The sequence below is a fragment of the Cryptomeria japonica genome, chromosome 4, assembly GCF_030272615.1.
Source record: "Cryptomeria japonica chromosome 4, Sugi_1.0, whole genome shotgun sequence".
Classification (NCBI taxonomy): Eukaryota; Viridiplantae; Streptophyta; class Pinopsida; order Cupressales; family Cupressaceae; genus Cryptomeria; species Cryptomeria japonica.
In genome coordinates this window covers 377,349,090-377,376,837 of record NC_081408.1, presented here as the reverse complement: position 1 = coordinate 377,376,837, position 27,748 = coordinate 377,349,090, and the positions used below count along the sequence as shown (strand labels likewise).

At 37.8% G+C, this 27,748-nt stretch overlaps 1 protein-coding gene across 2 annotated transcripts in view; it reads right to left on the bottom strand.

Moving 5' to 3' along the window:
* The window catches only part of LOC131047484 (starch synthase 3, chloroplastic/amyloplastic), a 302,898-nt gene that overhangs the window by 45,422 nt on the left and 229,728 nt on the right, over positions 1–27,748 (bottom strand). For both annotated transcript variants that reach the window (XM_057981392.2, XM_057981391.2), the window contains one exon: positions 3,462–3,585. In XM_057981392.2, the coding sequence (XP_057837375.2) occupies positions 3,462–3,585 (124 nt within the window). The remainder of the gene's footprint in view (positions 1–3,461; positions 3,586–27,748) is intronic.

Below are 27,748 nucleotides of genomic sequence, written 5' to 3'. Positions count from 1 at the left end.
GTTTTTTGTTTTTATTTTTAACATAAACTTTGAATATTATTAATGTCTTTTAATTTTATAAATGTTGCTTGCAGCTATATTTGCTCTATCATATCATCTATTGTGGGCTAGTTAGGTATGCGGATATAGACTCTTCTAGCCTTAGAGAGATTTACAAGACTTTTGATAACATGCTTAATTGAATGAGACAAGCAATTTGTGACGAGGATCTTGAATTACAATTCTATGAGGAGCACATAAGGTCTATTGCCACAAATAGGTGGAACATTATGAACACTTCCCTTTATATGGCCGCCTATACTCTTAATTCTAAGTAGTACACAACTAGACCTAGTTAAGTTCTTCCTTCTAAGGATGATGAGGTAATGAAGGTGTTTACTGATGCCCTTTGTAGGATGTATAGTACCGAGGCCCTTTGTTGAGAGTAGTGGCTTTAGTTTTCTACTCTTCAAGGTTCTACATCCAATAAACCATAGGCTAAGATGGATAGGGTCATTACTCCACCAAAAAACCTTATTAGGTAGTGGAAGTTTCATGGAAAGACACATAGGAGTTGAAGCAACTTGTCATTTGTCTACTCTCATAGAGTGCTAGTTCCTCTACTACATAAAGGAATAGTCCACCTTTGATTCCATCCACTCGATTAAGAGGAACATGCCTACCTCTAAACAAGTAAAGAAGGTCGCTTGAGTTCATAGTGGCTTGAGACTTTATAATTGATATACTACTAAGTATTGACAAACTCCAACTACACATTGGGATGTTGATTATAAAGAAATTAGAAAATTGATGAGGTGCAACTGGGACTGGTCAAGCTTTCATTGGATGAGGTGCAAGTAGTAGTAATTGATTTTTTGAATTATATCTTCAATAATTGCCTAACATGATTGCAGAATCTCACGCAAGATCTATCTTGTTTTACATTCTTTGGGTAAAGTTATATCTCTAACTATATTATGTTCTTTTCTTTTATTGAACTCGTGATTCTAGTGCAAAATTTAGGGTAATTACCAAAAGTGGACATTAGATCACACTCCAATCTCCATGATCCATCATCAAAATGTAGAGAGAATAAGGAGAAGAAAATGCTCTCTATCATCCTCATGATGGATCATGGTGTGCGATCCGAAATGTAGATGTAAAAACTCTCAAACACAATAACAATTACCCATGAATGTGTCACTCCAACATTACAATTTATACCCCAATAACATCAAAGCGATTGTCATCATTGATTCTAAAAAATAAAGTGAAATTGTTTTCATCAATGTGTCTTTGGAACTTGTACATGTTTGTCTTGATTTTATTGTAAAGTATTAATCTTTGTAGGTGTCCAATATATTCAGCTTAAAGTCTTAATTTTGCAGATTTGGTATCATGAAAGGCTAAATTCAAATGCTTTTACAAATTTGATCACAATGCCATGTTAGCGAGACTTTCTATGAATACAATGCATACCAGTCTCTAGTACAATCAAGATCAAATGCAATTGGTGTATGAATGATGTCGATGGTGGCATATATCATTTCAAATGACATCTGGCAAAGGAGATAGGGCATGCCACCACTACTTGCCTAGCCTACACTATAGATATCACATATCAAACAAAGAAAGCTCTTCAAGCAATTCTTAAGGGTAAGGCAAAGAAGGCAAGAACTAGGATAGCAGTGCCTTCGAATTATATTAATGATAGGAGCAATCTTTTAGATGAGGCAATTATATATGCTCTCTCCAGGAATCTTGGAGAACCCACCAAAAGCTGAAATTCACTTCGGAAAGTTGTATAAGCATCGTCTAGACCATCTAATGTCATCACCAACATCAAATATCCCCTATGGCATGACTGATGCTCACTAATAAAGCTAGAGCTTGCTACAATGCTAAAGCGACAAAAAATGGGGACATTTCATGGTAACCCTGTTTCAAACCCTAGAGAATAAATTGAAAATTGTTCTTTTTTATTAAATCCTAGCAAGACAAAACTTTGGTGCCTTAAATGAAGTCGATAAAATCTGCTTTTGCGGCCCTTTCAAATCCTTGAAAAATTGAAATCTTCTTTTCTTTTCAAATTATCAAACACCCCTACTTGTAGTTGGACACTTGAGACCAATAAAGTGGTGGACAACTACTAGGTGATCACTTGGCAGGTCCTTGTTGGGTGAATGAAAATGAGGTGTTCCCTTTATGGGATTAAACTTGGTTATATGAGGAGAGGCACATGCCCTTGGGATTCTTGACAATTACTTTTGGTTTCAACAAGAAAAGCACATGCTTGGAGGTGTCTTGCCACTTAACACTTAGTATGTTTGCAAGTGCACATTTGGAGGTGGCATGCCAAATTAAAGTGCACACCTAGCAAGCATTTGCCACGTTAACTCTTGACTCTAATTGGAAAAGCATATGCTTCTTAAGATTATCACTTTTTTGATACAATGATTTTTCACTTATTATTAGCAAATGTCAAAAGTGCACTTTTGCAGAGTTTAAACCATAATAATGACTTGAAGGGCATGCTTTTTGGGTTTTGACCATTTTCAACACATGCCTCACAAAACATTTTCCCATCTTGTCTTTAGATATTTTCACTATTTTGACAACTTTTCATTATGAACCAAGATTTCTAGAGCTGAATTCATCCATTGACTTGACAAAACAAACAATGCATTCCTAGAATGATGGAATTCACTTACAATATGTTTAAGTGATGAAAGAAAAACATCGAAATTTGATAACTTCCCCTGTTAGACTGACAAAAAAACTTGTTTAAATAATGCAAAAAACTCCACTACACTGTTTTGTGGGGTTACAACAAAGTGAATATGAGAAAACTAGCATTCAAAGGTAACTCAAAGTTTGTTGCCAATTTGCAATAGCAAAATGATTTCATTAAAAGCCTTTTAACGATTACAAGCCTAAATTATGCTCAAACACTTGATGCCTTTTTACTGAAAAACATCTGAGGTCATTGAGGGAGAGGCTAAGAATAGATTCTCTCAAGTTATGATTAACCTCAACTTGCACCGAGACTAATGCATGGACTAGTGTGATAGTTAAAATCTAACATGGAGATTAATCTAAACAAGTTAACTGAAGTGTCAAACAATTATCTCAATCGTCACACAAAACTACTTTAAAATACAATTAAGTGCATGAAGTATTACATATAATTAAATGCATTATTAAATTAGATTTAAACCATATATAGTATTGATTATTTTGTAATATTAAGTTAGCTGAATATGCCTGAATTCTTTTTCCTTATCTTAGAAAATAGACTCAATGATTGCTTACAGGCTTATATCTTATTCTTATATTCAAATATGACCCCTATTTAGGGAAAATATCATAAATGATGTCAACATAAATCATGAAACTAATGTTTCCTTAGTGCCACTTAATCAAATCATTTGTTCAACAAACAATTGCAAAACATAAAGTACAAGAGAGTGAAATTCTCTTACCTATTGAGAGCATAATCAAGCCCAGCAGCGTCTGGCATTTCAAAGCTGAATCCATTTGGCTCAAGCCCTTCTGCTTCAGCTCGACCTTTGTCATGATCTACATCAAATACTGTATCATTGAGTCCTGCAGACACAAAAACATCTTGTGATTTGCTTCCAAGGTTAAAGATGTAAACTTTTTCGAGCATTATTTATGACTACATATTTCAACAGCAGAAATTACTGGTGACCATCTATTAGATCAAGATGTGTTTTTTAAAACCTAGAGGCTTAATATTTGTCATTCTGCAGCAAAGCAGTATTTTCCTTCATTGTGTTATGAGCAAACTTGCATAGAAATCAACGTAATGATGAATTACAAAAATCTGAAGAATAACATAACTAAGGTTTTAATAATCTATGTAGAATCAGTCTCATCTCAAATTCAAAATGAAATACAAGGAAGAAACACTTAGTCTTTCCTTTAAAAAATTGATTATGACAATGAAGAAGACATGACAGGAATTATGAACAGGAAATTGCCAGTAGGCAATTATTGCAACGTAGATTAGTGCATTGTTTCAAATTTTCAATAATTAGAAAACAATGATACATGACTTTCAAGAGAAAACCGCCTGATTAAAATATAACAAAATCAAAACAAACTAAAATTCAGTTCAGTCAAAGAACCTAGCGAACAGAAAATGAAACAATAATGTAACAAAGATAGTGATATATAATTAGTACAAGTTTTTGCAACATGTGTTAGTATATTAGTTTAACGAAAAAGTTACACAGAATTTGCATTAATTCGTTGAAACGTGTTTGTATATTTCACATAAACGACTAATAGGTTTCAAGAGAAGGAAAAAATAGTTGCACTAATGTTTTCCTCAAGTTATTATATTCTTAGTCAAAGGTACAAGGGCTGAGAAAATGGCTGCAAGGATAGAATAAGAGTGAAACCATTAATTACTTTTTCTATCCCACTAGATGCAAAGTGCAGCTAAAAGGTCATTGAGAGAAATTCTAGAGGTAGCAAGCTAAAGGTTAACACTACCTGACTAGTTGTTTAGGGTTAGGTTAAAGATGTGCCAGTTATATAAATACCATCAAAGGAAAGATTAATTTGTTCATCATCAAAGCAATTTTCCAAGATCAAATATACTGATTACAGTGACACCAGAGGTGAAAGAAAAGCCTCATACTCATTTATTATGGTTGGCATTAGAAGATTTTGGCAGAACAGTACTTTTGAAATTCAAGCAGAGGATACAACCCGTGTTACTTTATCACATTTTTGACATTGGTAACTATTCCTGAAGTGTTAGTTTTATGGTTTATTTTATAACCTTTTGTATGGTTGACATTGGTAACTATTTGCTCAGCATAGTAGCCTAATTTTTGCATTTCCATAATTTTTGTAGACATAAAATCACTGGTGTGAAATTTCTGAGCCATCAATCATCAATACGAGTTCTCAGTTGCAAAACATGTTTTTCTTTTGTCCCTTTTTGATAAAATATAGCTGCATTAATAATTAATGCACAAAATTCCTCAGTGGACAAGAGAGGGAAAAATATGCTTTATCTTTAAATGATACTAATAACAAAGTATCTTTTTGCATTCAAACTCTAGAGTGCAGAATAAATAAAGAGAAAACGTGTTTTCCTTGCAAGTTAATTATTACATTCAAACTCTAGAGTACAGAAGAAATAAAGAAAAATCGTGTTTTCCCTCTTGCAAGTTCAGATTCAGGGGCAGAGTCTACCACCAGTCTCTTCAAGGGGCATAGATGATAGATAACAGCAAGTAAGTTGAACTACTTAATGCCCATATACAAAGATTGTGTCGCAAGACAACCATTATATGCAACCTTCTCTCACCTGATCCTATTTAGGCTAGTACTTTAATCTCTGTATGTTAATTTGTTATTTTATTGATCCAATCAGGCAATAGTAGTGATTATTTAAACCATAATTTGCACATCTGACTTTGGAAACCACAAATTTCCAACTAGGCAAAACTCAACTACTTAAGAAAATATTTAAATTTCAAAATAAAAAAAAAATGAAGCAAAATTCAGTTACAAACCATATCAAAGGAGTCTGTAAAACATTTGGGAAGTGGTTTCTATTAGATTTGAATACGGAGTATAAAATCGCATCATCATGCAAATACAATGGCTATCTAATAGCTACTATGAATTTATAATAATAGTCTTTGAAAATCATCATTGTAAATTGAATATCTAGACAAGTTACAAATTACAAGATCTAACAATTTTCTTTTCTCCATTCTAGTGAAAAATGGAGGAGTTAGGAGCAAGGTTTGGGGGGGGTGGTGGTGGTGGGGGGGCAAGAGGGTCTAATCCTTCCACTCTGCTGCAATTCCTAGGTAGGCCTAGAAGGCTACCTTGTAGCTCCACCCTACTACCAGATGGAAATGACTCCTCCCTTGCCACATCAATGTCACCCAATGGTAATCAAATTTATCCTATTTTTGTTGCAATGACATTCTCCATAGCCTGCTTCCCGAAATAAGCAATCATATCCTCTATAAAACAAGGAGGGCCCTCATCCTATGCAGTCCAAAGTCAATAGAGATCAATCTCATCCAAATCAATAAGCTCTTGTAATTTGTCCTCCAAATTATTTGCGCAAAGCCAAAGATAACAGTGCACACAAAATAAGTCATCGAGGCATTGTTGAGTCAATCTATTGTGCTTCTTCATTTGAATGGTGACAAACAAACTCCAATTGCACTGACAAGGTTGAGTCAAAATTCAAAGTTCTAGCTTTTAGAAATTTGGGGTGTTTTACCCTAGTCTTCTGATGCAGGAGCATCTTACCTGCCCGTGCTAGAATGAGAGCGTAAAAAAAATAGGGTATGGACATCCATCGAATGGTAATTTGATAGTTGGAGGATGGTAAATTAATTTGTGGAATGATCAAATGCTGATTGTAATTAGCATATGCATTACTAATTGGGGTGTGTTGGTTGAAAATTTTGTACACCTGGGAAGACGTGCAAAATTATGGTTTCAGCCATAGTGTGTGAGTTAAAAACTCTCATAATTCTAAGGGAAGGCTCCCCCTTTCCTACTTCTAACTATCACAAATTGACTATAACCTATAAATACTAATTTAACTTGGGTGGAACAATATCTTTTTCTCTATTTTCAGAAAAAGATGATATTCTTTTCTCTTTTTTCAGAAAAGAAACTACAACTAAAAGTAACAAATTCAGAAACTTTAGAGAAATCTCAACAATTATATAAGTGCTTATACAATAGGAAGCGAAGTTTCCATAAAAGCACAAAGTCTTTTGTTGCTTCCTCGGGACTAGAAAATAGAAACAAAAGCCCAAAGTCTTGAGCTCTTCTACTGTCCTATCAACCTTCTAAATTGATTATTATGGTAACAACGTACAACATATAGCAGCTCAAAATCTGTCAATATAATGCACTTCTAAATTGCTATGAACAAGAACAATTATAAGCACAAAGTCTTGTAGGTTTTCTCTACCATAAACACTTAACTATGCTAATTTAACCCTCACTATTTTCAAAACAAATTTTGCAAGATATTAGATTAAAGCTCTTTCCAATAACCTTACTAGAATCTCAAGTATATGTAGAAAAATATATCACTGTGACATAAGAACACAATGAATATATGAACAAAGTATCAACACAAAGTCTGAAAACTCAAGTGTTCTCCTTATATTTCTTGAGAGTCAAATTTACAAGTATACAACACAATTTTTTTATCGTTGTAAATTTTTGCAAAGTTTTTCTTGCTTGCCAAAAAGATCCTTTCTACATAGAGCACCCTCCAATATATAGGAGAGGGGCTAAGAGAAAAAAGTGGGAGAAGTCCAGCTAACGAAGACTTATTCCACAACTAACTATGACTTATTCCAAATTACAATCCTACTGTTTTTTAACTTGTAATTTGTTTACATGTAATTACGAGATACAAGAATACAAGTAATGTGACTACTTGCAATTACAATTTTTGGCATTACATGTAATTTGTCAAAGGGAAATTACAAATGCATAATTGAAACAAGAATACAAGTAATGTGACTACTTGCAATTACAATTTTTGGCATTACATGTAATTTGTCAAAGGGAAATTACAAATGCATAATTGAAACTAATCTAAGTGTCCAAGACATGACTCTATTTACATCATCCTCTATCTAAGAAGTCTTCATGCTGCTACAAGATATTGGCACTTGAAGTATTCAACATCGATGAAGGTATTTGTCCAGGAACATCAACATGCATCATTTGACCATGAATGGTAATGACAGTAAACTTATGAAGGTCTACGACTATGTAATATCCGAGCATTTTTTTTTTTTTTTTTAACAGTAGGAGTTACAAGCAAACACCACAACCCGTTAAGGTTAGAGAAATAATCCAAACTACTAAAAGGGAACCCTTCCACCTTTCGTTTACCGAGAGCCCAATCTGGGAGGGTGAGAGCATACGGTGTTCCGGGGATCGTTAGCACCATAAAACAACTGAAAATTACAATGCCTGGGCGGCAAGCCAGCCCCTTTTGCTTATCCAGCAGGATAGAAACCAAACTCTTGGCAGTAAACCAGCCAAGGGAAAATACAAGAAACTGAAACTCAATCACTCTACCACATAATTCAGCAGGAGGACATTACATTAAGCTATCACTCGACCGCATATTTCAGTGGGACGACATTACAGTAAGCTATCACTCTACCGCATATTTCAGCGGGAGGACCATTGTATTAAACTTATCACTCGACCACTTATTCAGTGGGAGGACTGAGTACATAAACTGAATTACAAAGCAAGAAGGCGGCAAGCCAGCCTCTTCCACTTATGCAGTGGGGATTACAAATAAGAACAACAATAATGGATGATAAGTACTACTGAAACAACCTTACAAAATAGAGATAAGATGAGAAGAGTAATGCAGATTTCTACAGCAGTAATATAAATTTCTGTTACAACCAATTTGCAGGCTGAAAGTACAAATCAACAGCCTATGGAAACACCAAAATGCTCATAACTCCCTCATTTTTCACCCGAATCAACTCAAATCAGTCCCAAACCCACTTTATTTCACTCACAACAACAACCAATCAAAACTACAACCCAAACAACCCCATAACTATTTGGCACACATCCCAATGCAAGCACAAAAACCAACGCTAGACCTAGGAAGTTCGATTTTGTCTAGAAAAATCATTGCTTAATTAAACTTGCTAAAAACTTACACAATGTATCGCCATGGCTAGGAAGGAAGGATGAGACGGTACCCAGAATGATGGAATCGCCTGGTCAAGAGGTGTGAGCAAAATACACTTTCAGCAGTCCCGCGACCAGCAACCAGGAAACACTCCAATCCCATATAGAACACTCTACAATCTGCAACTCACCTCACCAACAACACTGGGAATACATGGACACAGCTAGGTACTATCTTGCAAGTACGAAACTGAGACTTAGCTAGGAAGCCACACTTCGAAGCTTTGATTTTCAATCACCAAACCGGCAGCATAACGATGCAATTTTCATAGATATCCCAAATGAGAGCCCAAGGCTCTTATTTATAACTTTTCAACAACCAAATTCAAATGCAAATTCCTCCAAACTCCACTCCTTCATTTGCATTTCATTCCACCCTCATGTGGACCCAAGTGTAGCGCCACTTTTCATAAGTCAAACCTCACGCCAAAAGGAAAAGGACCCACGTTAATCACTTGGCAAATAATGGAGATGCAATATAAAATAATATTCCTCTAAAATGTTTCGACATCCCATAGTACACATGAGTTTCACCAAATACTTAGGATAAAATAGGCATTAATCCCAAATTTAATAAATCAGTAGCAAATAATCAGATTAATTAAATATTAAACCTTAGGATAAGGAAATAATATTTAATTATGTCGCATATGACTCCCGTACTGATTATTATCACCACTAGGATGAAACTGAGCCAGGACGACCATAGAACTGCTGCAGAATTAGAACCCTGTCTACTGCCAAAAATAGAATTGTGCCACACTGCCACTTACTAAAAATAGTAAGTCAAGAACTAATGCTTAGAAAAGCATGATCTTCGCGTCCAGAGGCAAAGCATGGAGAGCTCAGTAGGACAGTAACACTAGAATGACCATTCCCTGACTTACTAAAAATAGTAAGTCCTCGTTTCATCAATGTTGGACCCTCATTCTTCATTCCACCTAGCCTACAGGTCTCAGGAATAGGCTAATGGGCCACTGGAAGGTCATCAATGAGAAGGGGACATTACAATCCACCCTCCCCAAAATTGCTTGTCCTCAGGCAATTGTAAGGTTGGATGCAACAAAATCTCCTCATTTTCCCACATAGCATCCTCAGCTGGCAGATTCTTCCATTTGATCAAGTATTCCCTGATCACTCTTCTCCTCAAAGATCGTTCCCTGAATTCAAGGATAGCTTCAGGAACCAAAACCAACTCTCCCTCCTCATCAAGTGGAGGTAACTCAGCTGAAGCAACAACATTATGTCCCAGAGCCTTCTTAATGCGAGACACATGAAATACATTATGGATCTTGCTGCTTGCTGGCAATTCCAACTCATATGGCATTTCTCCAACCCTTCTGCTCACTCTGAAAGGTCCATAGAATCGTGGCTTCAATTTCTCAACCCCACTCTTCTTGAAAGTAGACTTTCTGTATGGCTGGAGCCTCAAATAAACCATATCGCCCACCTCAAAGGTGCGCTCAATTCGCTGCTGATCAGCATACAACTTCTACTGATTCTGTGCATGCTGTAGATTGTCCCTCAGAATCCTCAGAATATCCTGACTCTGCTGCAACATATCATTTGCCTAAGGGGTTTTGCTATCACCAAATACCAAGTCTGCGAAGCTAGGAGCTTCATAACCATATAGTGCCATGAATGGTGACATACGAATGGACATGTGATAGGAGGAATTGTAACAATATTCCCCTAGGTGAAGCCATCTCACCCAAGTATTCTGCTGCTCTGAGACATAGTTTCTGAGATAACCTTCCAACCACTTATTCACTATCTCGGTCTGCCCATCAGTTTGAGGGTGAAAACTGGTGCTTGGAGTAAGCACAGTACCACACAATCTGAAAATCTCCTGCCAGAAAGCACTTAGGAACTTGCTATCCCTATCACTCACAATGTTCTTTGGTAAACCATATAATCTGAACACCTCTCGGAAGAACACTTCAGCAACTTGTGCTGCTGTTAAAGAGCTGGTGATGGTGAAGAAATGAGCAAACTTTGTAAGTCTGTCCACCACCACATAGATACTATCTTTCCCTTGAGCCCGAGGCAGCCCTGTGATGAAATCCATGGAGATACTCTCCCATTTTTGACCGGGAATAGGCAAGGGTTGTAACAAACCAGCTGGTAGAGTGTGCTCATCTTTGTTCTTCTGACATGTATGACACGCCTTAATGTACTTCAAAACATCACTTTTATGTCCCTTCCAAGAGAATCTCTCCCGGATCTGCTTGTATGTTTTGAAATAACCTTGGTGACCAACAAGGGGGATGTCATGGAAAGTCTTCAAGATCTTCTCTTTTAACTTAGATTCAGCTACTATGAAGATTCTTCCCTTGTATAGTATCAATCCCTCAACCAGTTTGTACCTTTCATCATGAAAAGTACCTTCTATAAGGCTGGTTGCAAACTGATTTTTGGCATAATCAGCAAGCAACAACTTCCTCCAATCAGAAGTAAGCTCGCAAAGTGAGCTTAAATGGGGTCTTCTAGACAAGGCATCTGCCACAACATTGTTTTTCCCCTTAACATATTCAATATCGAAATCGTAAGCCTGCAGCTTACTCACTCATTTCTATTGTCTCTCATTTAAATCCTTCTAATGCATGAAGTGTTTAAGACTATTGTGATCAGTCTTAACAATGAATTTACTCCCCACCAGATACTGACTGAATTTTGCAAGGGCATGCATTATGGCAAGCATTTCCTTGTCATAAATGGAATATAGTCTCTCCGGACCTCTCAGCTTTCTGCTCTCAAAGACTATAGGATGCTTATCCTGCATGAGGACCGCACCAACACCATCTCCAGATGCATCACACTGTAGCTCAAATGGCTTGGTGAAATCAGGTAATGCTAAAACAGGGCAGGAACTCATGATCCCTTTAAACTGCTCAAATGTTGTCTGTGCCTTTTCGGACCATTCAAAAGCTCCTTTCTTTCTAAGATCTGTAAAGGGGGCAGCCAACTGAGAATATCCCTTCACAAACCTCCGATAGAATCCACACAACCCCAAAAATCCCCTCAAATGTGTTATGTTTTCGGGAGTAGGCTAATCAATGATGGCTCTAATCTTTTCAGGGTCCACCTTCACACCACCCGCACTGATAATGTGACCAAGGTAGAGAAACTCTTCCATCCCAAACTCACATTTGGACTCCTTGGCAAACAGGGATGCAGATTCGAATATACTCAACACTTCATCCAACTGCTGTAAATGTTCTTTCCAAGATTTGTTGAATATTAGTATGTCATCAAAAAATATCAACACAAACTTCCTTAACTGTTCTTGGAAGATTCTATTCATGCATGACTGGAGTGTAGCAGGTGCATTAGTCAAACCAAAGGGCATGACTAGGAACTCAAAATGCCCAAAGTCGCATTTGAAAGCTCTCTTCTCCAAATCTGACGCTCTCATTCTGATCTGATGGTACTCCGACCTGAGGTCAATCTTGGAAAAGAACACTGCCCCATGTAGCTCGTCAATGAGCTCATCAATCCTCGCAATAGGATACCAATTCTTGATGGTTTTCTGATTCAGGGCTCTGTAATCCACACACATGCGCATAGTTCCATCCTTCTTTCTCACCAAAACAACAACCGAAGCAAAGGGGCTTTTGCTAGGCCGTATGTAACCCATATCAAGCAATTCTTGAATTGCTTTCTCAATCTCATCCTTCTACTTCTTAGGATATCGGTAAGGAGTAGCCATGACTAGCTTAGCTCCTTCTTCAAGCTCAATAATGTGTTTGGCACCTCTTTCAGGGGGCCTACGAGGAGGGGGATTTTCGAACACCTTGCTTCTCTTGGTTATCAAAGCTCGAATGTCTTCAGGATAATTTCTGTGCTCTTTTTGTGGTTCTGAAGGCATGACCATGATCTTGCTTCTATCTTTGATCATTGCTGAAATATCTGAGGAATAGCTTCCCTTATCTACCAATGGATTGGAAGGCATTATCAAACACTATGCTGCGCACTCCACCTGATTATGGCGGATCAACCTTTCCATTCTCTTCAAGGATACCACCTTGAGTCCCCCATGCGACATTCCTCTCAACACTAACTTCTTCCCTTCTGACATGAATTTCAGCTCCATGGTTTGTAGGTTTAGTGTGATCTCGCCAAGAGATCTCAGCCATTGAATCCCGAGGACTACATCATCAGTCCCTCCAATGCTCACCACAAAGAAATCATCTCTGATTTCATGATTTCCCAACTTCAGAGACATGTTGGAAATCATTCGGTTACAGGATATAGTGGAGCCATCTGCTACCATGACTTTGAAGCCCTCAACTTCTTCTGCCACTAGTCCCTTTTTTGCAACAATTCTTTCATCAATGAAGTTGTGTGTTGCACCTGTGTCAATGAGAGCTATGACATGATGCTCTCCAATCACAACTTGAATTCTGAAGGATTCATTTTTCTGAATGCTCGAGAGTTGAGCAACCACTCTATCTTTTGACCCAAATTCAGGCCCTTCAGGAGCCTCTTCATACTCGCTGTCCTCAACTTCAGTTTGCTGTTCTGAAATTTCAGAATTTGATCCATCTTCTGAATAGCACTCCATTTGATGCAAATTCCCCTTTCCATGGCACTTATGTCCAGGAAACCAAGGTTCTCTGCAAGAACAACAAAGATTCTTTCTCCGGAGCTCTTGATGGAGCCCATCATCCATACGCGGAGGGAACTTCTTGGTCTGATTAGTGAACTTCTTCTTATCCTTTCTGAAAGGGAAAGGCTTGGACTGAATTTTACTCTTTGGGGCAGCCAACTCCATACTTCTAGATTTTTTAATAGCTTCTGCCAGGGTGGGCGGATCAAAAGCTTTGACCCATCCTCTCAAAGGTTCTTCAAGTCCTTCAATGAAAAGGACAACCAACTGCTTCTCTGAGATGCTACTCACCATGACTAACAGGTTTTGGAATTCAGTCACGTAAGTGTCCAATGAACCTTGTTGCCTAAGTTGTGCCAGTTCTCTAAATTTCACCTTTGGATCCCTGGTGTCGAATCTCTCAATCAGCTTGTTGGTGAAATCAGCATAGGTGGTGATTAAGTTATGACCAAGGGTGACCAACCCATGGTACCACCATTCGTGGGCCACTTCATCCAAGTGCAAGGTAGCAAACTTGATGGCCTCCTCCTCCGGCATAGGTTTCAAGGACAAGTAATTGTCCAACTTCTATACCCATGCTCTAGCTGTACTCTTAGCGCTTCCATCAAAGTGTGCTAAGGTCACTCTTCCAAGAGCTTGCTGAAAGTCTCTTGGGGCAGCAGACTTGTAGTCATATTCCTACTTCATCCATTTTCTGATTCATAAACTGATCCAGAGTTAGGATATCTCGGATCTCACCAGGAAGGGAAGCATACTCCATGTAGCTGTTTCTTATTTCATCAGCTGTGGGTATCTCTGTTTCAGCTTGTTGTACTTCTTTTGGCAAAAATATAGGTTGTAAAGGCCTTGGGGCTGAGCCTCCATTGTTACTCCCGTTGTTACTCCCATTTCCATTGCCTACAGGAGCGTTAGAAGTGCTGGCTTCTGGTCCATTGTTGGGCTGATTAGTGACCCCAACAACATTCTGGTTGAGCTTGGCTAGCAGTAGAGACATCATATCCATCATGGCATTGAATTGTCTATCTGCCCTTATTGGGTGCCTCATTTGGTTCTGTAGTCTTATCTGCCATTGAATCCACTGAATCTGAGGTATCTAGATCCTTCCCCCTGTTTCTTAGTACTTCTGAAAATGTGTCCTCTTTGGGCACTATAGGAATCTGAAACTGCTGTCTCTTCTGCTCTCTGTTGTAGTATTTGACGTCTCTGTCACTCATGGAGACTTCTGAACCCACTGACTCTCACAGGCTGGCAGGAAAACCAGCTTTGATACCACTGTAATATCCCAGTAATTTTTTATTTATTTTTTAACAGTAGGAGTTACAAGCAAACACCACAACCCGTTAAGGTTAGAGAAATAATCCAAACTGCTGAAAGGGAACCCTTCCACCTTTTGTTCACCAAGAGCCCAATCTGGGAGGGTGAGAGCATACACTTAACCGGGGATCGTCAACACCATAAAACAACTGAAAATTACAATACCTGGGCAGCAAGCCAGCCCCTTCTGCTTATCCAACAGGATAGAAAGCAAACTCTTGGCGGTAAACCAACCAAGGGAAAATACAAGAAACTGAAACTCAATCACTCTATCGCATAATTTAGCAGGAGGACATTACATTAAGCTATCACTCGACCGCATATTTCAGCGGGACGACATTACATTAAGCTATCACTCTACCGCATATTTCAGTGGGAGGACCATTGTATTAAACTTATCACTCGACCACTTATTCAGTGGGAGGCCTGAGCACATAAACTGAATTACAAAGCAAGAAGGCGGCAAGCCAGCCTCTTCCACTTATGCAGTGGGGATTACAAATAAGAACAACAAGATAGGATGATCAATACTACTGAAACAACCTTACAAAATAGAGATAAGATGAGAAGAGTAATGCAGATTTCTACAGCAGTAATATAAATTTCTGTTACAACCAATCTGCAGGCTGAAAGTACAAATTAGCAGCCTATGGAAACACCAAAATGCTCATAACTCCCTCATTTTTCACCCGAATCAACTCAAATCAGTCCCAAACCCACCATATTTCACTCACAATAGCAACCAATCAAAACTACAACCCAAACAACCCCATAACTATTTGGCACACATCCCAATGCAAGCACAAAAAACCAAAGCTAGACCTAGGAAGTTCAATTTTGTCTAGAAAAATCATTGCTTAATTAAACTTGCTAAAAAATTACACAATGTATCGCCATGGCTAGGAAGGATGAGCCGGTACCCAGAATGATGGAATCACCTGGTCAAGAGGTGTGAGCAAAATACACTTTCAATAGTCCCGCGACCAGCAACCAAGAAACACTCCAATCCCACATAGAACACTCCACAATCTGCAACTCACTCACCAACAGCACTGGGAATACATGGACACAGCTAGGTACTATCTTGCAAGTACGAAACTGAGACTTAGCTAGGAAGCCACACTTCGAAGCTCAGATTTTCAGTCGCCAAACCGGCAGCATAACAATGCAATTTTCATAGATATCCCAAATGAGAGCCCAAGGCTCTTATTTATAACTCTTCAACAACCAAATTCAAATGCAAATTCCTCCAAACTCCACTGCTTCATTTGCATTTCATTCCACCCTCATGTGGACCTAAGTGTAGCGCCACTTTTCATAAGTCAAACCTCACGCCAAAAGGGAAAGGACCCACGTTAATCACTTGGCAAATAATGGAGATGCAATATAAAATAATATTCCTCTAAAATATTTCGACATCCCATAGTACACATGAGTTTTGCCAAATACTTAGGATAAAATGGGCATTAATCCCAAATTTAATAAATCAGTAGCAAATAATCAAATTAATTAAATATTAAACCTTAGGATAAGGAAATAATATTTAATTATGTCGCATATGACTCCCGTACTGATTATTATCACCACTAGGATGAAACTGAGCCAAGACGACCACAGAATTGCTGCAGAATCAGAACCCTGTCTACTACCAAAAATAGAATTGTGCCACACTGCCACTTACTAAAAATAGTAAGTCAAGAACTAATGCTCAGAAAAGCATGATCTTTGCATCCAGAGGCAAAGCATGGAGAGCTCAGTAGGACAGTAACACTAGAATGGCCATTCCCTGACTTACTAAAAATAGTAAGTCCTCGTTTCATCAATGCTGGATCCTCATTCTTCATTCCAGCTAGCCTACGGGTCTCAGGAATAGGCTAATGGACCACTGGAAGGTTGTGAATGAAAAGGGGACATTACACACTAAACTCAAAGATAATAAACATTCTTTATAGGACACTGTGATAGTGAAAGTTATTGCTTTTTATTGCATAGCATTGCTTTTTGTCAATGTCTTTACATGCATTGAGACCCCTTGCAATCGAGTCTCTAGGACTTGATTGCTAGTGAGGATGATTGCAAAGGAAAATATCAGCTTGCAATCGGGCCTCCAAGACTCGATTGCAAGTGAAACATATTTAACATTCTTGCAACAACAATTGCAATCGGGTTTCAAAGCCCCGATTGGCAATCAGGTTTCGAAATCCCGATTGCAACTTATAATGCAAAGGCAATAGAAAGACTTGCAATCGGGTTTCAGAAACCCAATTGCAAGTAATCATACCTTGCAAGAGAAAGATAAACACCTACATACTTGCAATTAGGTTTTGGAGACTTGATTGCAAGTGCATAAATACATCAAATAAAAACAAGTTAACTTGTAATTGGGTTTTTAAGACCCAATTGCAAGAAAAGACAATTGACTTGCAATTTAGATAAAAAGTCCCTACTCGAAGAGAGTGACTCAAAACCCGATTTTGAACAAAAAGCTAAGAAAATGAAAACAAAGGCCGACAAAAACTAGGACAAAGATGACAAACACACCCACTAACAATTTGACATTAACAAATACGAGTTTTAAAGCTCGTAAAATGTGCCTTAGACAAGAAAACTACGAATTTTGAGTAAAAATTTGTAGGGTTGTCTGTTTTTGAAAGTTCAAAAATTGAGACAACAGGGTGAAAGAAAGTAATGCCGATGGTAGTGGTTAAAAGAAATGAACAAGTGGGTGGTGACTGCAAAGGAGAGGAAAAACATACAAAAGAAAGAATTTGAACCGGTTTGAATGATTATGCAACTAGTGTAAAAGGAAGAGGAAATCAAGGGAAACTTAATCGCAAATTATTAAATGTTATAAATTGAGCAAGAAGTTTAATAACGATTGCCAACGATATTTGGGGGGATGGCAGCTGCAAAGGGAGAGTCATCCAACGAGAAGAAGACCATGTAGGTCAGGGGGGTGAAAGGTCAAAACAACAACAAGATAAAGGGGAGCAGGTAAGAAGAATGGGAGGGAGAGATGGAACTGCGTAGAATGTGAGATGCGTAGGTTAATGGGCAGGGACCCAAGTGAAGAACATCGATGAACATTGAGAGGGGGGGTGAATCAGTGTATTTCAAAAACTTTAAGTTCAGTGTGCAGATTTTAAGAATGTAATACAAACATAAACACACACACACAAGAGGACATCACATAACACAAGTTGTATGAGGAAAACCCCATGTGGGAAAAACCTCGGTGAGAATAGCTATTGGAGTCTACTCCTCCAATCTAGCCTCACAATGAGTAACAGATTACAATGTTTAGGGCACCGACCCAAGGAGCACCTACTCAACGGAGCACCTACCCCTGCTCTGAGCACCCACTCAGAGATTTACAATGATTGTTCAATTTTACAATGCAATGATAAAGCCTTGTTACAAAAGAGTTTTGTAACACTTACAAATTTCTTTTTCTCTGCCTGCTGAAGTAATTCTTCTGTTTCTCCTCCTTCCTCTATTTGGTTATTTTATTTTCTCTGCTACAACATTACTCTCCAGAATGCTCTTTTCTTGCTCTGTGCTAACACCATCTACTTCTTGTAGATTGCTCTGTTTTCTCTTTTGCAGCTACACACTCTGTCTCTCTCTATCGTTCAATACTCAGTCTACCTTCGACAGCCACACCCCACTCTTCAGCTCTCTTACAATACATTAACTCATTGAGATATCTTTGTTTCCACCTTTGTCACTGTTTCATCAGCCACACCTACCAATGTTGAGTCACATTTATAGCTATTGCTAGATTGGATTGACTCTGTACTCATCAGATTTTTCTTCTACAACAATCTTGAATATTTTATTCTAGTTGGTTGTCTTGGAGATTTGCAACTCTGAAGATTTAATTCTCTGTCCTGAATAAGATCTCAGATCAGCTGCCTGAATTAAATGCATTCTATCTGTCTTTGGATCATACTCTGTACTTGGATTACTAAGTTTAGTAATCTTCCTCTGCCCAAAACGATCTGCAATCCTTCCCGAGACACACAACCTACTGTAAAGTTATTTCAATTTCAATTAAAGAACAAGTTATGAACTATGTATGCTATAAATGTATATGAGGAATTATGTTGATGTCTAATAATTCTGATTTTATCTGCAGGTCTGAAAGAGAGAGATCATTTTATGTTTTCTATGTCTCCTCCAAATGAATTCAATTGGTATATATATCATTTAGGCAACTGGTCAATTGGTGTATTGACCGGTCATGCCTTTTAGGCATGACCGATCAATGCACCCATTGATCGGTGCCTTTGTAATTATACCATTAACACAAGGCTGTTTATCGGTTCAAAACCTCGATAGCATATTGTAATATAATATAATGATTGATCAAGATAATGAATCGGTTCATGTAAACACCGATGATTCAATATGCACGATGTATGTAATCCAACCGGTGCAGTTGTTAACCACTGTTAATTCCAAATGAAGCGGTGTATGTATTAAGCCCGATAACAAATATGCCCGATGATTAAGCCCGATAACAGATGTGGATCGGTGCCAATAGTTATGCACCCGATAGCAAGTATGTATCGGCTAATAACCCGATAACTTATAGCATTTAATATGCTATCGGGTTAATACCCCGATAGCATATTAATGCCAATTAATAATTGACATTAATATGCTATCGGGTTGTTAGCCCGATATCATAATGCTAAGCAATGTTTGTAAAATCCGATAATCATAAATATAAGTTTAGACATGAAGCATGTAAATAACAGAACAAGGAAGGTTAGAAATATCTTATCTTGCATAAGGTACCATGCATTAACACTCCCTCTTAGCTTTGGAAGATAGATAAGGCAACCTGCATCACATTTCCTTTTCATAACTAAGATAATGTCAATCAACAAAAATCATTTATACATGAGAAGTACCATCAAGACATATGATACAAAATAGAAGAACATCACCTAAGTATGTGACATAAAGTATTATTTTAACATGTGATAAAAGTAAGAGAATCATCACCTGATCATGTGAGAAATCACCAAAACATGTGATTTGTAAGATTCATCAGGATATCATCTAACAAGTGATATTAGTATTGCCTAACACGCAATACTTAAGGATAAGTCTATGAGAAAGGTTAGTTTCTCATCATATCCAAGTTGTGATAAGTGCAATAACATTTGTAAATGTTTATCACAACATAGTCATGGCAAATCCATGACTTACCAGAGATCCAATCATGATCAATGGTTGAGATATCACCTACACGTGATATCAGTATTGCCTAACACGCAATACAAGGATAACCATATGAGAAGTGCTTAATTTCTCATTATATCCAAATTGTGATAATGCAATAACATTTGTGCAAATGTTGTATCACAACATGGTCATGGCACATCCATGACTTACCAGTGATCCAACATGATTACTGGTTTGACTATCATAAGATCGTCACCTTATGATGTCTACATACAAGTGTTCAGTATCTGAGAGATCGTCACCTCTTAGATATGAACACAGGTGGCAAGAAGCCAAGAGATAGTCCAGACATGACAAAGAAGTTTACACATTAAACATCTTAAATATATGTAAGTATAGATTACAAAGCAAATTACCTTTCTGTCATACCTAAACCCTTTCTGAAGTGATCAACCTTCACTTTGGAAAGTGGTTTGGTCAGAATATCTGCAGTCTGATCTCCTGTACACACATATTCTAACTTTATCACATTCCTGTCAACCATATCTCATACATAGTGATATGGAATCTCAATATGTTTGGACCTGTCATGAAATACTGGATTTACAGAAAGTTTTATACAACTTTGATTATCACACTGAATAACTGTAGGTTTCATAGGTTCTACAAATAATCCCACGAGCAATTTCCTTAGCCATACTGCTTCTCGGGCAGCCATTGAAGCTGCAATATATTCAGCCTCTGTGGAACTCTGAGCTACTGAAGATTGTTTTTTGTTGATCCAAGATATCATGGCTGACCCTAAACTGAAGCAACACCCTGAAGTGCTCTTTCTGTCAGTCACACTGCCAGCCCAATCTGAATCTGTAAACCCATGTAGATCTATGTCAACCTTTTCATATTTAAGACCAAGCTTTAGGGTACCTTGTAGATATCTCATTATATGCTTTACTGCAACCAGGTGTATCTCCTTAGGTTCACACATGAACTGACTTAAGGCATTAACAGCATAGCAGATATCTGGCCTTGTATTTACTAGATACATTAGGGACCCAATCATTTGCCTGTATTGAGTGGGGTCAGTAGGTCTTGATTCTGCTGCTGCTTCTTTAAGTTTATGGAAGTTGGTTTCCATAGGAGAAGTTATGGGTCTGCAGTTTAGCATTCTAAATCTTGTCAATATGTCCAAGGTGTACTTCCCTTGGTTCAGTACAATATTATCAGAATTCTGCCATACTTCCAATCCTAGGAAGTAACGAAGAAGCCCCAAGTCTTTCATATCAAATTCTGTGGATAGATCTTTCTTGCATTGATCTATTAGGTGATTATCTCCTGTAATTAATAAGTCATCAACATATGAAATTAATATTAACATATCACCTTTATTTCTTTTGAGGTAGAGATTAGGATCTGCATCATTCTTAGAGAAACCCAGCTTTGAGAGGTAGGTGTCAATTCTTTCATACCAAACTCTGGGAGCCTGTTTGAGCCCATAAAGAGCTTTCTTGAGTCTACACACATGAGACTTTGCATCATGCATTTCAAACCCTTCAGGTTGCTCTAAGTAGACTTCTTCCATGATCTCGCCATTTAGGAATGTTGTCTTAACATCCATTTGATGTACCTTCCACCCCTTTGCTGCTGCAATGGCTAGGACAACTCTTACTGATGTGTACCTGGCAACAAGTGCAAATGTTTCTTCGTAATCTATTCCTTCCTTCTGTGAGAACCCTCTAGCTACAAATCTGGCCTTGTGTTTTTCAATACTGCCATCTGCAGCATGCTTGATTTTAAACAACCATTTAGAAGACACGACAGACTTCTTGGTTGGCCTAGGAACGATCTCCCAAACATCATTCTTCATAATGGACTGATATTCTTCAGTCATAGCATCTATCCATACTTGATGTTTGAGTGCATCTGAAACATTGTTAGGTTCAACTTTAGAGAGATCATTCATAAGTGCAACATAGTTGATGAATTTATTAGGCCTCTTGCTTTCCCTGAAGGTTCCTGAAGGAGCAGCGAACTTCTGAGCTTCTGCTATAGTTTTGGTGGCCCATAGTGGTCTTTTCTTGTGATTATCTATAGGTGGGTTTTGTGTTTCACTTATAGTTTCCTCAAGATACTCCCTCTGAAGCTCAGGAGTAGGTTCTTCTTCTAGGTTAGAAGTAGGATTATGAATTTCAGGTTCTATTGTATTTTGAGCCCTTTTGAAGGCTAAATCTTCTTCGAAGATTACATCCCTATTGAGTTCAATATTTCTCTGTCCTTGTACATAGATTCTGTAGGCTTTAGAAGTTTCACTGTATCCTACAAGTATTCCCCTTTTTCCAGAGGGTTCTAGTTTTAGTCTTTTCTCTTTAGGTACATGAATATAGACCGGACACCCAAATATCCTAAGATGGCTGATATCTGGTTTTGTTTTGGTAAAGACTTCCTCAGGAGTTTTATCTTCAAGGTGTGAATGAGGACATCTATTTTGTATGTACACAGCAGTGTTGGTTGCTTCTGCCCAAAGGTTCAAGTTTAGATTTTGATCTAGTATCATGGCTTTGGCAGCTTCTACTATGGTTCTATTTTTCCTTTCAGCTACTCCATTTTGTTGTGGATTATAAGGTATTGATAACTCCCTCTTAATCCCAGAATTTTTACAAAAGTCTTTAAATAGTTCTGATGTGTATTCCCCCCCATTGTCAGTTCTTAAGGTTTTAATTTTGTTTTCAGAGAGATTTTCTGTTAATGTTTTAAACTCTTTGAACCTACTTAGGATCTCTTCTGATTCTTTACATTTCAGAAAGTATATCCACGTCTTCCTAGAGTAGTCATCAACAAAAATTACATAGTACAAAAATCCCCCTAGCGAGGGTACGAACATAGGTCCACATACATCAGAATGAATTAACTCCAAAACTTTGCTAGTTTTCCTAGTACTATTCTGAAATGCATTTTTGGTATTTTTACCTAAGGCACACCCTTTGCAAGCCTCTGAATGATATTGCTTCAACTTAGGTAGACCTGTGACAAGGTTTCCCATGGTTGACAAAGCTCTATAATTCAGATGACCTAATCTCCTGTGCCATACTTCATTTGCATTAGTTGCTTCATGGATCAATGCTAGATTGGGCTCTGTACATAGCTCATACAAATAGCCTTGTCTTCGACCAATGACCTTAGCGTCTTTGATGGAGGATCTCTTTGGCCAAGCCAACACCTTGTTTTCCATGAAGGTCACTCTGTATCCTTGATCTTCTAGTGCTGATATGGAGATTAGATTTCTTTTGATGCCTGGAACATATAGTACTTCTTCAAGTCGTAGTGACATGCCTGACTTCAGTTTGATGGTGCAGGTTCCAATTCCTCTGACTGGATGTGAAGAATCGTCTCCGATGGTTACTTCCTCATCATCTTTCTCTATCATGGAGTCTAGTATTTCTCTAAAGCCGGTGATGTGTCTGGATGAACCACTGTCGATCACCCATGAGTTAGATTTGTTTGAAGTATGGCTTGTAAGTGCTGAGTAGAGGACATAGTTCTCGGAGTCATTTTCTTTTCTAGATTTCTTCACTTTTGCAAATGTGGCTTGCTTCCCTTTCTCCAGACAGTTTGCAACATAGTGTCTGAATTTGTCACACCTATAACATTGAACATGTGATAGGTCTTTCTTAGAAGTGTTCTTGCCTTGTTTGGCTTTTCTTTTCTTGAATTGCTTCTTTTTGTACCTTTTATTGATGTTTGTATTTAGGACTTGCAAGTCTTCATCTATATTCTTCTGTTTTATTCCTACTTTGTTCAATCGGGATTCTTCTTGTAGACAGTCATATTTTAGTCTTTCAAACTTAGGATATTTGGACCTTGCACTGATGCCTTGGACGAATGTGCTCCATCCACTAGGCAACCCATCTAAAGCAATGAGTGTTAGTTCTTTGCCTCGGATCTCGTAGTCCAAAGTTACAAGTTCATCTTTTAGAACTGATATCCGCATGAAGAAGGCGTTGATTGTCTCCCCTTTGTTCATGGTGATATGATTTATTTCTCGTTTTAATGTTAGAGTACGACTTGCATTTGATATCTCAAATGTCTTTTCAAGTGCCTTGAACATTTTATAAGCCGTCTGCTTTCTAATGATGGGTATTATATTATTTCTTACCCCATCCACTATTATTTTAATAGCCTTATCATTTCCCTCGATCCATGTGGATTTCTCGGTTTCATCTTCTGGTTGTGCACTTTTAGTTTGGACATATGAATCAACTTTGTTTTCTCTTAAAATCATTTTGATTCTATACTTCCAAGCTGAAAAATCTTCGCTACCTCCGAGTCTATCTTCAAATCTGATAGCGTTGGCCATTATGGAAATGTGATGTAGTTTGTAACTTAGTCCTTGAATTTTATCAAAATTGAATAGCCTTAGGTTCGATTACCTTGGCTCTGATACCATGTAAAGTTATTTCAATTTCAATTAAAGAACAAGTTATGAACTATGTATGCTATAAATGTATATGAGGAATTATGTTGATGTCTAATAATTCTGATTTTATCTGCAGGTCTGAAAGAGAGAGATCATTTTATGTTTTCTATGTCTCCTCCAAATGAATTCAATTGGTATATATATCATTTAGGCAACCGGTCAATTGGTGTATTGACCGGTCATGCCTTTTAGGCATGACCGATCAATGCACCCATTGATCGGTGCCTTTGTAATTATACCATTAACACAAGGCTGTTTATCGGTTCAAAACCTCGATAGCATATTGTAATATAATATAATGATTGATCAAGATAATGAATCGGTTCATGTAAACACCGATGATTCAATATGCACGATGTATGTAATCCAACCGGTGCAGTTGTTAACCACTGTTAATTCCAAATGAAGCGGTGTATGTATTAAGCCCCGATAACAAATATGCCCAATGATTAAGCCCGATAACAGATGTGGATCGGTGCCAATAGTTATACACCCGATAGCAAGTATGTATCGGCTAATAACCCGATAACTTATAGCATTTAATATGCTATCGGGTTAATACCCCGATAGCATATTAATGCCAATTAATAATTGACATTAATATGCTATCGGGTTGTTAGCCCGATAGCATAATGCTAAGCAATGTTTGTAAAATCCGATAATCATATGCAATATAAGTTTAGACATGAAGCATGTAAATAACATAACAAGGAAGGTTAGAAATATCTTATCTTGCATAAGCTACCATGCATTAACACCTACCTGCAACTCGGTTGCCATTAATGCGTCTTTCATTCTCTCTAAAAGGTTCAACAACTACCACACTGAAATCCATTGTCACCGACTTCAGTGTATCATATATCTTCTTTGATAAGCCAGAGTGCAATATGTTTCCATTTCCTTTGTCCAGATCATTCGATCAAAGTTGGTTTCCCACCATGTAGATCAGTTTGCCTATTGGGATGCAAACATTTTCTTGTTCAACGTGCAAGTCACTTGGTCAATCCTTGTCAATCGTCCACCTGGATCTTTGAGTCTATCGGCTTGCAGACATGGCCGCAAAGTCGATCACAATCTTGAATTCTATCGGCAAAATATCCTTCCATCATTTCGACAAGTGTCCTCTGATTCGCTCCGTACATGCCACGTTGTCGGGTCAAACTTGGTCAACGTCCATGTGGACTATCGGGCTGCTGAGATCCATTGAACTTCATGCATGTTCTACCCATGCGAGATAAGCTTATGTTATTCTCAAGAAGTCTTCTTCTTTCTTTGTTAGCCCGCACCACAACAACATTGTCTCTTAACCTACGCAGGATAAGATTTCTCCCTTTTCTCTTTGCTTGTCCTTGTCCTGCACTATATTTATAATATCCCCAACAATTTTTTTCAATTTGTTTCTAGTTACAATGACAACAAGAACCCGTTAAGGTTAGGAAATCAAGATACAATAATGCTGAAGTTGTAACCCTTCCATTTTCTGATCACCAAGTGCCCAATATGGGAAGGTGAGAGCATATGGTGTTGAGGGGATCGTTAGCTTCAAATAACTAGAAATAATGCAATGCTCAGGCGGCAAGCCAACCCCTTCCACTTTTCAACGGGATATGGTGAATATTGAAGGTCACTTGGCGGTGAACCAGCCAAGGATAATACAAGAAACTGAAGAACAATCACTCTACCGCTTATGCAGTGGGAGGACTAGAAATGAAATAGCAATCAACTCCACCGCTTATTCAACGGCAGGACATAATTACAATAGATAAGAAGGCGGCAAACCAGCCTCTTCTACTTATGCAATGGGCCAAAGAACAACAATCCAAGTATATAGCTGTTAGTACTACTAATCAGCTTTACAATGCAAACATGGATTACAAAATTACTAGAATCATTGTCCAAACTAGGCGGCAAGGCCAACCTTTTCCACTTATGCAGTGGGACTAAGAGAGTTCAAATAAATTGCTGTTAGTACTACTAACAAACATTACAATATGATTCATCATGGATATTCAAATGTCAAAACCCAAACTAACAGCTGCAACTTATTACCAAGACTCTTCACACCACACCCATAGACTCACACACCTGAAAACCAACTTCAACCCCAAAAAACTAAATCTGATATGAATGAACAACAGGCTGGAAATACAGACCAACAACATTAAAAACTCCTCACAAACACATCTAAATCACTCCCCACACAATCAAATTATCTCTAAACACACTCCATAGAACCCACACACTCTAAAACCAACTCCACACAAGAAAACACTCCAAACTAACAATTTTTCAAATTTTGATATGCAACCCATGCACTGGAAACACACAGACCAGTAGCTTAGAAACTCACAAAAATGCTCATAACTCTATTCACACTCAACAAAATTACCCCCAAATGGATGCAAATGAGAGATACAAGACATGCGATGAGATTAGAACCAACAAACTGCACCCAAAACTCCCAACTGAATTTATGCACGCATTCCCAGGCAGCCCAACATAGTACTGCTAGGAAAGAAGTACGATTTGCATTTAAAAATTAAATACTCAACATTAAGCTCTACAAACTTACAAACTTGATTCCCTGTGGCATAGGAAGAGAATGAGCCACTACCCAGAATGATCTGACACACGAATTGAGAGTTATGAACTAAAACGTGCTACAGCCACACCAAAAACCAGCAACACTGAAATCCACACCATATTGAAAAATCTGCAATGCACACTAAAATCGAACCACACATTCAGAAGATCCAATCACAGCTAGGAGTGATATCTCACACTAGAAGTCTGTCAAGAGCCCTAGGAGGTATTCACCCTCGAAGATTGTCTGGAGTCAATCTGACAGCATAACAGTGTAAATTGTCTGAGATACCAAATGAGAAGCCCAACCCTCTTATTTATAGATTTTGAGGGCTCAAATTCAAATTCACATTCCCTCCAAATGAATGCCAAATCCAAATGCACATTCAGTTCACATTATTTTGAAATTACATTTCATTTCTCGTTTCTCCAAATTGACCTTCTCATAGGAGCAAATATTCTTTATAAAAATGACAATAAAATCATAATGTGGCATTCAAGGTAGATAAGTGATATATATTATAAAATTAACTTATTTCTCCATAAGACGTCCGTCTTGTCGTATTAATATTTCACTTTATAAAGTATTTTTCCTCAACAATAAATCACCCAATATATAATTAAGGAAATGACATATATCAATATAACTTAAGCAACCCCTTTTAAATAAATCGTTCAACCTTTGCCTTAAGTTATAATTTAATTTAAAACACCATTTTTCATCAAATACTGAACCTGCCAAAACAAGCTCCAAGGATGTGGGGAAACAAGCTGAGAGAATTGCCCTGCCAGAAATAGTCACTGAACTGAGCTGAGGAACCCTTGCCAAGAATAGCACC